This window comes from Lepus europaeus, chromosome 11 (assembly GCF_033115175.1).
Source record: "Lepus europaeus isolate LE1 chromosome 11, mLepTim1.pri, whole genome shotgun sequence".
Lineage (NCBI taxonomy): Eukaryota > Metazoa > Chordata > Mammalia > Lagomorpha > Leporidae > Lepus > Lepus europaeus.
This window is the reverse complement of record NC_084837.1, coordinates 64,853,439-64,870,813: the sequence shown is the minus strand read 5'-3', so window position 1 is coordinate 64,870,813 and position 17,375 is coordinate 64,853,439. Positions and strand designations below refer to the sequence as shown.

The 17,375-nt window shown below is 40.8% G+C and overlaps 1 protein-coding gene across 5 annotated transcripts in view; it reads left to right on the top strand.

The window, feature by feature from the left end:
• The window catches only part of TTBK2 (tau tubulin kinase 2), a 161,665-nt gene that overhangs the window by 99,095 nt on the left and 45,195 nt on the right, over nt 1-17,375 (top strand). For all 5 annotated transcript variants that reach the window (XM_062205751.1, XM_062205750.1, XM_062205748.1 and 2 more), the window contains 3 exons: nt 6,416-6,481; nt 12,686-12,778; nt 14,057-14,182. In XM_062205751.1, coding sequence (XP_062061735.1) covers nt 6,416-6,481; nt 12,686-12,778; nt 14,057-14,182 — 285 coding nt within the window. The remainder of the gene's footprint in view (nt 1-6,415; nt 6,482-12,685; nt 12,779-14,056; nt 14,183-17,375) is intronic.

Genomic DNA, 17,375 nt, shown 5'->3' with positions numbered 1-17,375 from the left:
ATAGGCCCAGGCACGTTCCTAGACTCTCCCTTCTCTTTGTAGGTTTTTTTCTCCCAAGAGTCCTTCCTTTCTCGAAAATTTATGCCCTCCTTCACCTCCATACTACTTCTGGCCTTGTGCCATTTGTTTTAATAAAACATGTTCTTAGATTGTTAAGCACTGTCACTTTGTACTTTTTCTTTAAAGAAAGTTTGTAAATATAATTATATGAAGCAAAAATGAAAGAATTTAAAATCCATCAAAATTAAACACTTTTGTTCTTGAAAGATACTGTCAAGCAAATGAAAAGACAGACTGTGAAAAATACTTATGAAAGACATATTAAAAAAGGACTAACATCTTGAATCTATGAAGAGCTCTTAGAACTCAATAAGAAAAACAAACAACCCAATAAAAATGAGCAGAAGATTTGAATAGGCCTTTCATCAAAGAGTAGATATGCTTGGCAAATAATAATATATATATTTTTTTGACAGGAAGAGTGGACAGTAGAGGGAGACAGAGAGAAAGGTCTTCCTTTTTGCCGTTGGTTCACCCTCCAATGGCCGCCGCGGTAGGCACGCTGCGGCCGGCGCACCGCGCTGTTCCGATGGCAGGAGCCAGGTGCTTATCCTGGTCTCCCATGCGGGGGCAGGGCCCAAGCACTTGGGCCATCCTCCACTGTACTCCCTGGCCACAGCAGAGAGCTGGCCTGGAAGAGGGGCAACCGGGACAGGATCGGTGCCCTGACCGGGACTAGAACCCGGTGTGCCGGCGCCGCAAGGCGGAGGATTAGCCTACTGAGCCACGGCGCCGGCCGGCAAATAATAATATTAAGATGCTCAACAGCATTCATTATTTGTGAAATGCAAATTGAAGCCATGGTGAGATAACACTGTATACCAGTTAAAACGGCTAAACTGAAAAACATAGAAATCAGTGCTTGTCAGAAACTGGGTTGGACAGGGAGTGAAGGGATTGACTACAAAGGGGCTTTAAAGAAACTTCGTGGGGTGATAGAAGTAGTCTATATGTTTACTATAATGATATTTACAGGACTTCATATCTTTGTCAAAACTCACAGAATTGTGCGTACCTGAAGTCTGTAAGTTATGCCCCCATAAGCCTGACTTGAAAAGGATTTAAAAGGTAAACAGTGAAACAGATCTCCCATTTGAACCCTGTCTATCCCAAATCTATTGATTTTCTATGCTGCTCCTGGTCCTTCCACCTACGTTTCACATTCACCTTTGGACTATACTGTTATTAGTTTCTTAGTATATTCTTGTACAGTTTCTTTATGTGCATGTGATAAATACATATGAATATTGTTTTCCCCTTTTTATTCAAAACATAGCATGATATTCCATACCCTTCTTTTTTTCCTTAACAGATAATCTAGGTGATTGTTCCATGTCAGTATATAGAGCTTTTTCATTTTTTTTTTGCAGCTATAAAGTATATACTTTTAAAGATTTATTTATTTATTTGAAAGGCAGAGTTATAGAAAGGCAGAGAGAAAGAAAGAGGTCTTCCGTCCACTGGTTCACTCCCCAGATGGCTTCAATGGCTGGAGCTGCGCCTATCCGAAGCCAGGAACCAGGAGCTTCTTCCAGTTCTCTCATGCAGGTGCAGGGGCCCAAGGACCTGGGCCATCTTCCACTGCTTTCCCAGGCCATAAACAGAGAGCTGGATCAGAAGACTTGAATTGGTGCCTATATGGGGCGCTAGTACTGCAGGAGTGGCTTTACCCACTACACCACAGCATTGGTTCCTGCAAAGTATTTGATTGTATGAATGTATTATAATTTATTTACACTGCCCCCTATTGGCAGAAACCTGAATCTCACCTAGTCTTTTGCTGTCACAAACATTGATGTGTACTAGATGATTTTGTTCATCTATAACTGCACATATGCAAGTAAATCTGTAAGATAAATTTTTAGAAGTTAAATTGCTGAGTCTAAGAGAATATGCGGTTGAAGTTTTAAAAAATTTATTTATTTTTAAAAATTTATTTATTTATTTATTTATTTGAAAGACAGTAGTGTAGTGCCCTACACAGCACTCTGGCCTTAGAATCAGCTCTTAAGGCATTCAGATCTCGCTAAAAAGCCCATGAGAGCATTTCAGGCATGGAAAGCGAAGACACTGTGGTAATAAATGACCTACATGAAAGATCTTTGTGAGTGAGATCCCAGTGGAAAGAAGGGGCCATCAAAGAAGGAGGTATCAAAGAGAGGAGAGAACTTCCACTTTGCTCATGGCCCTATCTAAATACTTATGGAGTTTATGGACTCAAAAGGCTTCCATAGCCTTGGCAGCTCATGACAAGATCCTCGGATGATCGCTGACATCATAAATAAAAGTGTCAATTGTTAAATCAACAACAGGAGTCACTGTGCACTTGCTTCTCATGTAGGACCTCTGTCCTTAATGAGTTGTACTATGAGAATTAACAGTAAAACTTGTCTTCAAATAATACTTTATACTTTGTGTGTCTGTGTGGGTGCAAACTATTGAAATCTTTACTTAGTATAGAGTTGATCTTCTGTATATAAAGATAATTAAAAATGAATCTTGGAGCCTGCACTGTAGCTCACTTGGTTAATCCTCCACCTGTGGCACCAGCATTCCATTTGTGTGCCAGGTTCTAGTTCCCGGTTGCTCCTCTTCCAGTCTACCTCTCTGCTGTGGCCTGGGATGCCAGTGGAGGATGGCTCAAGTGCCTGGGCCCCTGCACCCGCATGGGAGACCAGGAAGAAGCACCTGGCTCCTGGCTTTGGATTGGCACAGCGCCGGCCATGGCGGCCATTTGGGGAGTGAACCAATGGAAGGAAGACCTTTCTCTCTGTCTCTCTCACTATCTATAACTCTACCTGTCAAATAAAAAAAAAAAAAAAAAAAGAAAAGAAAAAATGAATCTTAATGGAGAATGGGATGGGAGAGGGAGTAGGAGATGGGATGGAGTGGAGGTGGGAGGATGGATATGGGGGGGAAGAACTGTTATATTCCAAAAGTTGTACCTATGAAATTTATATTTATTAAATAAAAACTTTTTTTAAAACATTAGAATATCCAATCAATTGTATATATCTAGCCAGATAAAGGAGAGAAAAAAGTTAAAAGCGTATATAAGAAAATACCCCTCTTTGGGGCTCAGTCTTTTTACATACAAATCCAACTGGGCTTTATGCCAGCATAATAATAAAAGACTATTTCCTGGCAAAATAAACAAATAAGGTGATTGAATTTCCTTGAACAAGTATTTTTTTGATTAGTTGTATCAAGATTTATTTTCTAAACAGGTGATTGATTCTCTTTACCTATGTTTCAACCTTTCCATGGCAGAAGTAAGGTCAGAACCAGGCCAGTAATACTTGTAAATGAAGAGTCTCCTGGGCCTGTCTTGGCTAGAATTCATCAGGGGGAGTCTAGATGCCCAATTAACTGTGGACTGAGCTGCAGAATGTGACAATAGATGTGGAAATTTTCATCCTCACAGTTATTAGAATGACAACATCTGGGCAAAATTATATGCCACCAAGACAATTTTGTCTTAGCTGAAGGCTATGTCAAGTAATGAATAAAAGAACAACATCTGAAATGTTATTTACCTAACAGAGTTGATAGTAACTTCTTATATATCCTCTTAGACATTTCTAAAAACAGAAATCTCTGACCTTGGCATTCCATCAACAAAGCTGAGAATATTATATATTCTTGTTAGTCATGATATCTTATGAAAATATTCAGATGTATTGAATGGTTGTCAAAGAAGTGACAGCCAAGACAATAAAGAGGATTTTATTTTATGTATTTATTTTTTTGACAGGCAGAGTTAGACAGTGAGAGAGAGACAGAGAGAAAGGTCTTCCTTTTTCCATTGGTTCACCCACCAAGTGGCCGCTACGGCTGGCGCATTGCAGCCAGCGCTCTGTGCCTATCTGAAGCCAGGAGCCAGGTGCTTCCTCCTGGTCTCCCCTGTAGGTGCAAGGCCCAAGGACCTGAGCCATCCTCCACTGCACTCCCGGGCCACAGCAGAGAGCTGGACTGGTAGAAGAGCCACTGGGACAGAATCCAGCGCCCCAACCTGGACTAGAACCTGGGTGCCGGCACTGCAGGCGGAGAATTAGTCCAGTGAGCCGCGGCGCCGGCCAATAAAGAGAATTTTAAAGAGTTATAGAGGGCCCGTGCCGTGGCTTAACAGGCTAATCCTCCGCCTTGCGGCGCTGGCACATCGGGTCCTAGTCCTGGTTGGGGTGCCAGATTCTGTCCCGGTTGCCCCTCTTCCAGGCCAGCTCTCTGCTATGGCCCGGGAAGGCAGTGGAGGATGGCCCAAGTGCTTGGGCCCTGCACCCCATGGGAGACCAGGAGAAGCACCTGGCTCCTGGCTTCAGATCAGCGCGATGCGCCAGCCACAGCGGCCATTGGAGGGTGAACCAACGGCAAAAAGGAAGACCTTTCTCTCTGTCTCTCTCTCTCTCTCACTATCCACTCTGCCTGTCAAAAAATAAAAAAAAATAATAATAAAATAAAAAATAAATAAAAAAGAGTTATAGAAACTTCTGTTATAGACACTTGTCATTAGAGAATATTTTTAAATACTTAAGTCTTTTTTTTTTAAGATTTATTTATTTATTTGAAAACCAGAGTTACACACAGAAAGAAGGAAAGGCAGAGAGAGGGACGTTTTCCGTCAGTTGGTTTACTCCCCAGTTGGCCGCAATGGCTGGAGCTGTGTTGCTTTGAAGCTGGGAGCTTCCTCTGGGTCTTACCATGTTGGGGTAGGGACACAAGGACTTGGGCCATCTTTTACTGCTTTACAGGCCATAGCAGAGAGCTGGATTGGAAGTGGAGCAGCCGGGACTTGAAACAGTGCCCATATGGGATGCCGGCACTGCAGGCGGCTGCTATACCACAGTGCAAGCCCCTATATTTAATTCTTTTTTTTAAAAAAAGATTTATTTATTTATTTGAAAGTCAGAGTTATACAGAGAGGAGAGGCAGAGAGAGAGAGAGGTCTTCCATCCGATGGTTCACTCCCCAGTTGGCTGCAATGACTGGAGCTGTGCCCATCCGAAGCCAGGAGCCAGGAGCTTCTTCCAGGTCTCCCACACGGGTACAGGGGCCCAAGGATTTGGGCCATGCTCCACTGCTTTCCCAGGCCATAGCAAAGAGCTGGATTGGAAGTGGAGCAGCTAGGACTAGAACCAGCAGATGCCGGTGTTCAGGCCAGGGTGTTAACCCACTGCACCACAGCGCCGGCCCCTATATTTAATTTTGACAACAACAAAAAAATTTAAAGGAAAGGAGAATTGAGAGAAGAATTAGCTTGAATAGATTAAAAATAGAGATTACGCACATGAGCTTCCACATAGTGGAAGAAGAACACAGATTTTTTTTTTCCTTGTGCTGTAGCATATGACCAAAATTATTCTGGCAAGTAAGGATTTTTATTTATTTTCATTTTATTTGGAAGGTGGAGAGCCGGTGCTGTGACACAACAGGTTAAAGCCACAGCCTGCAGTACCAGCATCCCATATGGGTTTCAGTTCGAGTCTTGGCTGCTCCACTTTCCATCCAGTTCCCTACTAATGCATCTGGGAAAGCAGCCAAGGATAGCCCAAGCCCTTAGGCCCCTGCATCCATGTGGAAGACCCAGAAGAAGCTTCTGACTCCTGGCTTCGGCTTGGCCAAGCCTGTCCATTGTGGCCATTTGGGGAGTTAACCAACAGATGAAAGATATCTTTCTTTGTCTCCTTCTCTCTCTCTCTCTCTCTAACTTGGCCTTTCAAATAAATGAATCTTTAAAAACAAACAAACCAAATGAATGGTGGAGAGACAGACACAGGCAGAGAGATTTTCCATCTGCTGGCTTATTTCCCAAGTTGTGGCCTCTCTGGCTCTTATTAGCAGGAGGCTGGAATTGGAAGTGGGGCCAGGACTTGAACCAGGAACTCCAATATGGGATGCAGGCATTCCAAGCAGTGTCTTATCTGATGTACCAGATGCTCACCCCTTTGTAAGGATTGTTAAAAATAATCATGACTCCTCATGATCTCAATATATTTATTTGGCCACAGAGCCTGAATTTTAATGTGTATACTGTAATGTTTAACAAAAGTCTAATTATATGAAAACATTTAATTTTCTCTACTGCGGGGAGTTGTATACATGTCATAAAAACCACTACATTATTTTAATGTAGGTAGAAAGTAACAGGACTAAAACAAAACTAAAATAAGCAATTTTTTAAGATGTGTTTTAGAGATACTCTTCAGTTTTCCATAATTTCAAATTCAAAAGTTAGAAATTAAATAGTGTTTTATTATGACAGTAATGGGCATATTTATCACATTTTCTTCATGGGCTCAAGTGTATTGAGCTTGTTGCTATTTGAAGTTCATTTATTCTTTTCTTGGCTTTGTTGTAGCCTCGAGCTATGGCAGGCTTTCGAGGGACGGTTCGTTATGCATCAATCAATGCTCATCGGAACAGGGTAGGTATCCAAAATAGTCATATATGTATAAGTGTGCTTATGGCTTGAATCACAGTAACAACTTTTTTTAAAAAGATTTATTTATTCATTTGAAAGTCAGAGTTATACAGAGAGAGAAGGAGAGGCAGAGAGAAAGTCTTCCATCCACTGGTTCACTCTCCAGTTGACCGAAATGGCTGGAGCTGTGCTGATCCGAAACCAGGAGCCAGGAGCTTCCTCTAGGTCTCCACATGGGTGCAGGGGCCTAAGGGCTTGGGCTGTCTTCCACTGCTTTCCCATAGCAGAGAGCTGGATCGGAAGTGGAGCAGTTGGGACTCGAACCAGTGCCCATTTGGGATGCCAGCACTGCAGGCGACTGCTTTACTTGCTGTGCCTCAGCTCTGGCCCCAATTTTTTTTTTTTTTTTTTTTGGTTTTTTTGTTTTGTTTTGTTTTTTTAAAGTATTTTTGTTTTATTTGAAAGGCAGAGAGACACCGAAACAGAGATCTTTCATCCTCTGGTTCACTCTTCAAATGTCCTCAGCCCGGTCTAGTCCATGCCAAAGCTAAGAGCCAAGAACTCAGTCTGGGTCTCCCATGTGGGAGGCAGGCATCCAAGTACTTGAGCCATTATTTCTGCCTCCCAGGGTGTATATTAGCAAGAAGCTGGATGGAAGGCCGGCGCCGCGGCTCACTAGGCTAATCCTCCGCCTTGCGGCACCGGCACACTGGGTTCTAGTCCCGGTCGGGGCACCGATCCTGTCCTGGTTGCCCGTCTTCCAGGCCAGCTCTCTGCTGTGGCCAGGGAGTACAGTGGAGGATGGCCCAAGTCCTTGGTCCCTGCACCCCATGGGAGACCAGGATAAGTACCTGGCTCCTGGCTTCGGATCAGCGCAGTGCGCCGGCCGCAGCGCGCCCACCGCGGCGGCCATTGGAGGGTGAACCAACGGCAAAAGGAAGACCTTTCTCTCTGTCTCTCTCTCTCTCTCACTGTCCACTCTGCCTGCCAAAAAAAAAAAAAAGAAGCTGGATGGAAAGTGGGACCAGGGCTTAAACTCATCACTCTGATATGGGATATAAGCATCCCAAGTGGTATCATAACCACTGTGCCAAGTGTTTGTCCCTAAATTAACTTTACACTAGAATATGAAGATACTCAAAATGTTTGTGGAAAAGTGGAATTAAGAGATAGGATTATTTGAATACAAAACAATTTTGAAATCCCTTTAGTTTTTTCATGACAGGTATTTTTCATGATCTTTTTGAAGACCCCTTGTACAAAGGTATGAGATGGTATTTGGTAGCAGAGAATTCCTTCTGTAGCTACAAAGTCACTTGGCATGGTTATTCTAGTTCAATTTTGTTGTTTTGTGGCACTGATGATAAGGGAGTTAAGGAACTGATAAAAATAAAGGTGGATAATGGATAATGGATGTGTGCAGATGCATTGAAAATAAAATTGCCAGAAAAGATAATAGCTAAATATATTTATGGCTGTTTATTTATTTATTAGGAAATCTGTGTCCTTAATTATGTGTAAGTATTAACAAATTTAAAGCAGAATTTTGAAGAGATACAACAATTTCTATTTCAAGAAATTATTTGGGAATATTATACCATCAGTATCTTAGGAAATGTAATAGTCATCATTTTATCTATACTATGTATTTAATCTGTGATATTTCCTTCCCATAAAATCTTTTGTTTTCATGAAAATCTCTAGTATATACAACTTTAAACTTTGAATTTTAGTAAATTATACCTTTCCTATTGTTAAGTTTTTAAAATTTCAATCTCTCTCTCTCTCTTCACTTATTTTGATTTTGTTGTTCTGCTCTGCTTTTTTTCCTTTTCATCCTGGCTTTTAATTATGAATAAGGATGGTGGGCATTACATGGATTTTCAATCTGTGGATGTGTTTGCATGGAGTTTAGAAATGGAAAAAATGATTCCTTAGTAAAATCAATAGATACTTTGTAAATAAATTGATACTTTGGTACCTTGTTCCTGTAATGTGAAGCTAAAATTACTTTAATGAGAATTTGGCCACCGCTAAATATAATAGGAAGAATATGCAGTGGTCTTACATGTTTTGTACTGGTTAATTTGGTATTTGATGATATGATTATAAATTGAAAATAATAAAGGTATTTTTATCAGTGTTAGCACTCTACCAAACATATCATTTGGTTTGATTCACTGTTCTGGTCTTTGATATCCAGTTATTCAGCCTTAAAAAAAAGTGCTTTTATTTTTTTGGGTGGATTACAAAAAATTTTAGAAATACTAGGTTTTTCAGTTTATTATACTGAAGAAGTAAGACAGCATTGTAATCTTTGAAATATAATAGTGTTTTTGAAATAAGCTAAAACATTTTCAGAGTTTATGATTGCTATGTGTTTCCAAAATAGCTGGTATAAAAGATTATATACTTTATGAGGTTTTTTTTAAATAGTTTTTTTTTTAAGATTTATTTTATTTGTTTGAGGGTTATAGAGGGTGAGCGATATAGAGAAAGAGAAATCTTCCATCCACTGGTTCACTCCCCAAATGGCTACGATGGATGGGGCTGGGTCAGGCTGAAGTCAGGAGCCAGGGGCTTCATCCAGGTCTCCCACTTGGATTCAGAACTTGAATCATCTTCCACTGCTTTCACAGTTGCATTAGAAGGGAGCTGGATCAGAAGTGGAGCAGCCAGTACTAGAACTGTGCCCCTGGCTGGCGCCATGGCTCAACAGGCTAATCCTCCACCTTGCGGCGCCGGCACACCAGGTTCTCGTCCCTGTCGGGGCACTGGATTCTGTCCCGGTTGCTCCTCTTCCAGGCCAGCTCTCTGCTATGGCCCAGGAGTGCAGTGGAGGATGGCCCAAGTGCTTGGGCCCTGCACCCCATGGGAGACCAGGAGAAGCACCTGGCTCCTGCCTTTGGATCAGCGCGGTGCGCCGGCCGCAGCGGCCATTGGAGGGTGAACCAACGGCAAAGGAAGACCTTTCTCTCTGTCTCTCTCTCTCTCACTGTCCACTCTGCCTGTCCAAAAAAAAAAAAAAGAACTGTGCCCCTATGGGATGCCAGCATAGTAGGTGGTGGCTTAACCCATTGTGCCACAACGCTGGACCCTACACTTTATTTTTTCATCCTACAGAGAGATGTCTTCTAAATGTCTCTTTAGCATAGAGTGTTCTAACAGTTACTCTGTTATCTTGCTTCTTATTTTTTTGTTCATCTAACCTTGGTAGAGGAATATGGTAGTGTACAGAATAGCAATGATTCTTTTTAAAAATTGATTGATTAATTTGAGAGGCACAAATGCCCAAAAGATCTAGGAGACCAAAGCCAGGAGATGAGAACTCAATCCAGGTCTCCCAGGTGCTTGAGCCAGTACTGCTACCTCCCAGGATCTGCATCAGCAAGAAGCTGTAATCAGGAGCCATGTGGGGTGCAGGCAGCTTAAATACCAGGCCAAATACCCACCCCAGAGCTGTAATTCTTTACCTTCTCTGCTCCTAACAGATCTGGGAGGTGGATGCTCTGCATAGTAACATAGTTTCACAGCTTCACAACAACTGTTCATTTACTAGTAGAGCCTCCAGAATTAGAATTGCTTATTGAATTTAATGTTAATTCTAACATACTTTTTTCCTCCATACTCTGTGACCCAGATTTGATAATCTCTAAGAAAATGCACTTCATTTCTATATTTTTAATTCCTTAAACCTTAAATTATTTTTAAAGATTTATTTATTTTTTGAGAGGCAGAGGCAGAGAGAGTGAGGGAGGAAAGGAGAGAGAGAGAGAGAGAGAGAGAGAGAGAGAAGAAAAAAATCTTCCATGTGCTGGTTCAATCCCAAATGACTACAATGGCCAGAGCTGAGCCTATCCAAAGCCAGGAGCCAGGAGCTTCTTACATATCTCCCACGCAGGTGCAGGGGCCAAAAAACTTGGGCCTCTACTGCTTTCCCAGGCCATAGCAGAGAGCTGGATCAAAAGTGGAGCAGCTGGGACTTGAATCGGCATCCATATGGGTGCTGGCACTGCAGGTGGTGGCTTTACCTGCTATGCCACAGCACCATCTCCAGACCTTAAGTTTTTAAGATTAATTAATTTATTTGAAAGACAGAGCTACAGAGAGGCAGAGGCAGAGAGAGAGAAGTCTTCCATCTTCTGGTTCACTCTCCAGATGGCTGCAATGGCCAAAACTGTGCCAGGTCTCCCTTGTGGTTACAGGGGCCCAAGGACTTAGACCTCTTCTACTGCTTTCCCAGACCATAACAGAGAGCTGAATCGGAAGTGGAGCAGCCAGGACTTAAACCGGCGCCCATATGGGATGCCAGCACTGCAGGCTATAGCTTTACCTGCTATAGCTTTACCAGGCTAATGCTTTACCTGTGCCGGCCTGCAGCAGAGACTTTTAAGCACTTACATTCTGTTCATTCCATCCTATTTGCTGTCTTACATATTAATCATTTGTTAATGTATGTTAACTGTAAATACTTTGAAGAAATTATTTTACCTTTTTTTTTTTTGGTTCAGTGGTTACTATTGAGAAATTCCTTTTTGGGGGGGATACTTGCATCATCTCTTTGTCATTGGTGTCCAGCACATAAACTAAAACTTATATAAATATGGATTTTTATCAATTCTATTTGGAATTTGTGCTTCCTAAATCTGAACTTCCATGTCTTTTATTGATCCTGAAAGATTCTCAGATATTACTAAATATTGCCCCTTTCCTTTCTTTCTAAACCTCCTTTTTCCAGATCTCTATAAACTTACTGCCAGATTTTCTATTTCTGTCTCTGTGCTGCACTTCAGTCATTTCTTCAAATCTGTCATCCTTGTTCTTATTCTGCCTTTTGTTTAGCTTTTAACCTGTTCATTCAATTTCTAGATTTGTTTTCTAATATGGATATAATTATTTTATTGTATTGTATTTGGAAGACAGAGAGAGAGAGAGATCTTCTAAGTGCTAGTTTACTCACCAAATGTTTCCAACAGCCAGTGCTAGCCCAGGCAGGGGCCAAGAAGAAGTCAGGAGCCTGGAACTCAATTCTTTTCTTGCACATGTATAGTGAGGAACCAAATACTTGAGCCCTTGTCTGCTGCTTCCCAGGGTGTGGAATTGCAGGAAGCTAGAATTGGAAGTGGAGCTGAGATCCAAACTGAAGTACTCCATTTTGGAATTTGTCCTCCCAAGTGGCTTCTGAAGCATCTTACCAACCTGTCCCCTTTTTATTTGTCTTTTGATAGATTAAGGTTCCTTTCTCATGACTTTAATTCTAGCTTTCAATTAAACATTTTAAATATTCATATTCTGTATGCTGTAATTCCTTTTCTAAGATCATTGAGTATCCTTCTCTTGATAACTTCTCGTGATATTAGTTTATGAAAGCTTGCTTCCTAATATATTTTGTAATTTTGAATAATAAGCCTGTGTTTGGCGAGGCTTTCCTTATTGGATTCCTATGAGGCCTGAATTTAAAGGTACTTTTGTATCAAGAAAATGTTCATTTGTGCCAGTCATTACTTAGGACAGGAGCATCCAGAAAACATTTTAAGTCAATTTCTGTGCTTGGGTTTCCAAACCACACAGGTAGTATAAATTTAACCTCCAATTTTGAATAGGGGTCATGCCTGTGGCAACAAATTCTCAAGGTGATTTTTTTCTTAACCACTCACTTTGCTTCTGTGATAGTGCTTAAATATAGAAATAAAATCAATACAGTGGAATGAACACAGCAACTGTTGTGCTTGTGGTGTATCCCTTTTAGGATCCTTGCTTTATGGTAGGGGTGAGATATTTCAGTTACTACTCCTGTTGCTAGGTAGGCCTGTGGGCTTTACACTGTCCACTTCCTGGTTGATAAACGTCGTGACAAATGCCTTCAGAATAGCCAGAGTTTCCACATCAGCTTTTCCTGTTGCCAGTTTGACCAAAATTTTGCTCTTAGGCTTTCTCTTCTTACTGAACTCTGACTGTTAATTATATTTTTTCTACCATTTCTGGGTTTTGGGGTATTCTTTTTTATCAAAAAGTTTTCAGTATATATTCTGCCATATAGGTTGCTATATAACCATGAAGATATATAGATATATTTACCAGGAAATTTTATGGGAAATACATTAAAGTTTTTAGACTAATAAGATGAAGCAAATGGTTAGGTCTTAATGTCATGTACTCGCAGGGAATAATAATGCAATGTGACTGAATTCTTTCTTGTTTATGAAGGAAATGGGAAGACATGATGACCTTTGGTCCTTATTCTACATGTTGGTGGAATTTGTGGTTGGTCAGCTGCCTTGGAGAAAGATAAAAGACAAGGTAATTTTAGAAATGTCCATTTTGATAGAGAAGAAAAAATTTTCTCCTGAGTAAGCATTTTTATTGAAAATATACTTTATAAGTCTTATAATCTGAAAGCACTTTCACAATATCCCAATATGCAATTATTTTCTATGAGCTGATACTATTTTTTCTATGTACATGGAGAATAGATGCTAATTTTAGTCATTACTTCAGATTTTTATGGCCCTCCCTCTTAGCTTTTTAAAAGTATTTAAATATGGCTGGCACCACGGCTCACTAGGCTAATCCTCCCACCTGTGGCGCTGGCACCCCAGGTTCTAGTCCCAGTTGGGGCGCTGGATTCTGTCCCGGTTGCTCCTCTTCCAGTACAGCTCTCTGCTGTGGCCTGGGAAGGCAGTGGAGGATGGCCCAAGTGCTTGGGCCCTGCACCCGCATAGGGGACCAGGAGGAAGCACCTGGCTCCTGGCTTCGGATCAGCTCAGCGCGCCGGCTATAGCAGCCATTTTGGGGGTGAACCAAAGGAAGGAAGACCTTTCTCTCTGTCTCTCTCTTTCTCACTGTCTAACTCTGCCTGTCAAAAAAAAATATATATATATATATATATTTAAATAAATAAATGGCTTATTTGAGAGAGAGCTAAAGATCCCCATCTGCTTATTCACTCCCCAAATGCCCACAATAGCTATATGTGGGTCAGGCCAAAGCCAGGAGCTGGTAACTCTATCCAGGTCTCCTGTGGTGGTGGCGTGGACCTAAGTACTTGAGCCATCACCTGCTACTCCCAGGATTTGTGTTCGCAAGAAGCTGGAAGCTGGAGTGCAGCCTAGGCTTGAACCCTGGCACTCTGGTGTAGGATGCAGGTGTCACAAGCGGCATCTTCACTGCTGTGCCAATCACCCGACTCCCTCTGCCCCACTCCTTTTTTTAATTTCACTAGTTCTCTTTTTTTCTAAGTCAAATGAGGTTTTAGTTTTTTGCCACATCCGGATTATTTGATTTGAAAATTGTAAATATGTGTAAATAAAGAAAAGCAGATCAGATTTAACTCTTTCTTTCAAGGACCATCAGTTGGCTGATGCAGAGCTCTCTGTTTTCTTCTGCCTTACAGCTTCCCCCACGCCTGCCAAAAGCACTGTGCATTAAAGCTGTTAGGCGGAGCTCAGTTCTTGCTTTCTGCTTACTTACCCACTATCTCATTTCCTACTATATACCCTTGAGACAGTTACCAAGGAGCTCTTAGTGCATAGCTGCCAAGAAAAATTGACTTTGGTTCCTTTTCTTTTTACTTCCCAGGAGCAAGTAGGCTCTATTAAGGAGAGGTATGACCACAGGCTCATGTTGAAACATCTCCCTCCAGAATTCAGCATCTTTCTGGACCATATCTCTTCTTTGGATTATTTTACAAAGCCAGACTACCAGGTAACCATCTTTGTGAGTTGTGTAGATTAATTCTTCTTAGTCTCTGCCTTCACTCCTTGTAGCTGTGAGAGTGTTATAAATGCATAGGAGCGGTACTTAGAATTATGCTATTTTAACTCATTCTGAGAAATAGGGTGAAATTAACTGACGATGACACAGTCTGTGTATGTGTGTGTTTCCTCTCTTGTGATTAAAATTACTTCATTAAAGTTTTAGATTTGTTTGTTATGTAATCAATTTTACTGTCCCATTTGTGATTTATTTGTTGTATAGAACTTCTGAGAGTTCAGGTTATATAATTCTATCGCTAATTTGTTGACCAGAGGAAATGTCTAGCTAGGAAATGTATCTGTTGAGGAACTTAAGTGCTGCGTATCATATGTTAATATGCTATAGGACAGCAGTGAGTGAAGATTAGTGGCTTCTGTTTCCTCTGTTGTTAGTTAATAATTTCCTTAGAACATCAGTTAATGAGACCTCCTAAGGGTTAACAAGGTTTACCACAAATTGCACCCCTAACACTGGCCAGCTGTGTTTCAGAAGGTTCTGTTGCTCATAGGGAGAACTTGATTAGTGCTTAATGCAAAATAATTGTCACTACTGAAAACATAAAGCTACACATAGATTAACCATAAGATGTATTAGTATATGATAATTTTTATTTGCAACACATAGACTTTACTGCCTGTTAATAGAGGTTTTAAATTCTAAAGTGTTTTCACTGTTGCCTAGTCAAAAGACTAAAAGTGTCTACAGCACAGTGAATTTATTTGCATATAGTAATTACTTCTTGGTGAAACTGAAGCTTTTTTGTAAGATATAAACAGCATATAAAGCAGAGGTACATTGTACAACCTTAGGTCACTAGAGACCATATGTGGTGAGCTTGTCTTTTTCCCTAAATAGCTAGTTGCTTTATAAACTATATGAACTGTGTAACATATGAGAGAATATATTGTATATGAGTTGCTTTGGAACTTGTTCTTACATATACATTTATTTATATTTTCTAATCTACAGAGAGTTCCCATTATAGAAATAAAATAATGAAATTATACCTGTAAGGGGGCCATCGCCGTGGCTCACTTGGTTAATCCTCTGCCTGCAGCGCCAGTATTCATATGGGCGCCAGGTTCTAGTCCTGGTTGCTCCTCTTCCAGTCCAGCTCTCTGCTGTGGCCTGGGAAGGCAATGGAGGATGGCCCAAGTGCTTGGGTCCCTGTACTCACATGGGAGACCAGGAGGAAGCACCTGGCTCCTGGCTTCAGATCAGCGTAGCTCTGGCCGTAGCATCCATTTGGGGAGTAAACCAATGGAAGGAAGACCTTCCTCTCTGTCTCTCACCGTCTAACTCTATCTGTCAAATAAATAAATAAATAAATAAGAGACAAAAACTGTCAACCCAAAATACTGTACCTTGCAAAGCTCTCATTTAAAAAAAAAATTATACCTGTAAGACTAGATTCAAGAGGAAATAGAAAATGTTTCAACTTTCTTCTTTTGGGTGTTACTCATTTTTGTTGTTGTTGTTGTTGTTGTTGGCAGTGTTTGGTTGAGGGTATAAAAGTTTAGGATAATAAAATTATTGAATCCTTTAACCTTTTATTAAGTTATGCTTATAATCCAAGGGATACTATCCACCCACTGAAGTTAGAAACCTTATAATTAATTTAAATTAACAAATTATTTTCAACTTTTTCATTTAGACAGTCTCTTCACAACTTCTCTCTCACTTAATAACAAAATATAGTAATTTTCCTTTTTTTTTCCCTAAAAGAAAAAGATTTATTTTTGAAAGAGTTACAGAGAGAGAAAGGTAGAGACAGAGAGATCTTCTGTCTCCTGGTTTACTCCCCAAATAGCTGCAATAGCCAGTGCTGGGCCAGTTTCTAAATCTGGAGCTAGGAGCTTCATCCAGGTATCGCACGTTTGTGGCAGGGTCCCAAATATTTGGCCATCTTCCACTGCTTTTCCTAGGCCATTAGTAGAGAGCTAGAACAGAAGTACAGCAGCCAAGGCTTGAACCAGCACCTGTAGGGGATGCCAGCAATGCAGGCTGCGCTTTACCCGCTACACCACAATGCCAATCCCTTATTTTTAGAAGAGAAAAATCATTTGTAACATTTTCTTTGTTGCCGATTCTACAAATAATTTGCTACTTTCCCACTCAGATCTTTCATAAGTAGTGGATGGGAGCAGAGGGCATGTGGAAAGGAGAAGGATAATTAGGAAACAGATGTTGATGTGATTGGTGTGATCTGGTGCCTAGTATCAATGTAATATCAGGTTCCAAAAAGATTTTAGCTTTGCTGCTTCTGTTTTGTGCTTCTTGCACAGAACTGTGCTACCGTCTTCATTCTGAGAAAAATTGCTTTACTTTGAATCTAAATGCTCTTGTGAGCTAATGCTGTCTGTATGGTTAATTTGACTTTAGTTATTGTTCTTTCAAAAATTTAAATTCCTAATGAGACAACCAGTGAAGTTAAAAACAACAAGCCTATAGCAAAGTCAGTATGTTTTCCTTATAATCAAAAGTGTCACATGATGTGGTTTTATGGAGCCACTCTCAACTTTGTGTGTGTGTTGTAAGTCTTTTTAAATCAGTTTATTGGCACAAAACATTACTTTAAGTTGCACATAGCCAACAGCTCATCCAATAGCCTGCTGCTGCTCACTCTGACAGCAGATGCACACCTAGAAAGAATAGCATTTTTTTTTTAAAGATTTTATTTATTTATTTGAGAGGTAGAGTTACAGACAAAGAGAGGGAGAGAGAGAAAAGCCTTCCATCTGCTCCTTCACTCCCCAAATAGCTGCAGTGGCCAGAGCTGGGCTAATCCAAAGCCAGGAGCCCGGAGCTTCTTCCAGGTCTCCCATGGGTGCAGGGGCCCATGCACTTAAGACATCTTCCACTGCTTTCCCAGGCCATAAATGGAGAGCTGGATCAAAAGAGGAACATCTGAGACACAAATCAGTGCCCATGTGGGATGTTGGTGCTGTAGGCGGAGGCTTAGCCAACCTGCCACAGTGCTAGCCCCAGCGTTTTGTTTTCTACCAGGAATCTTCTATGCATGTTTCAGATAAATAAAGCCCATGACTTGCTTTTGGAAAATGTTATATATTTTTTTTGGAAATCACATCAAATTTATCAATACTTAGTATTTATTTATGAATCTGTCTTCTTAACTGTTTTT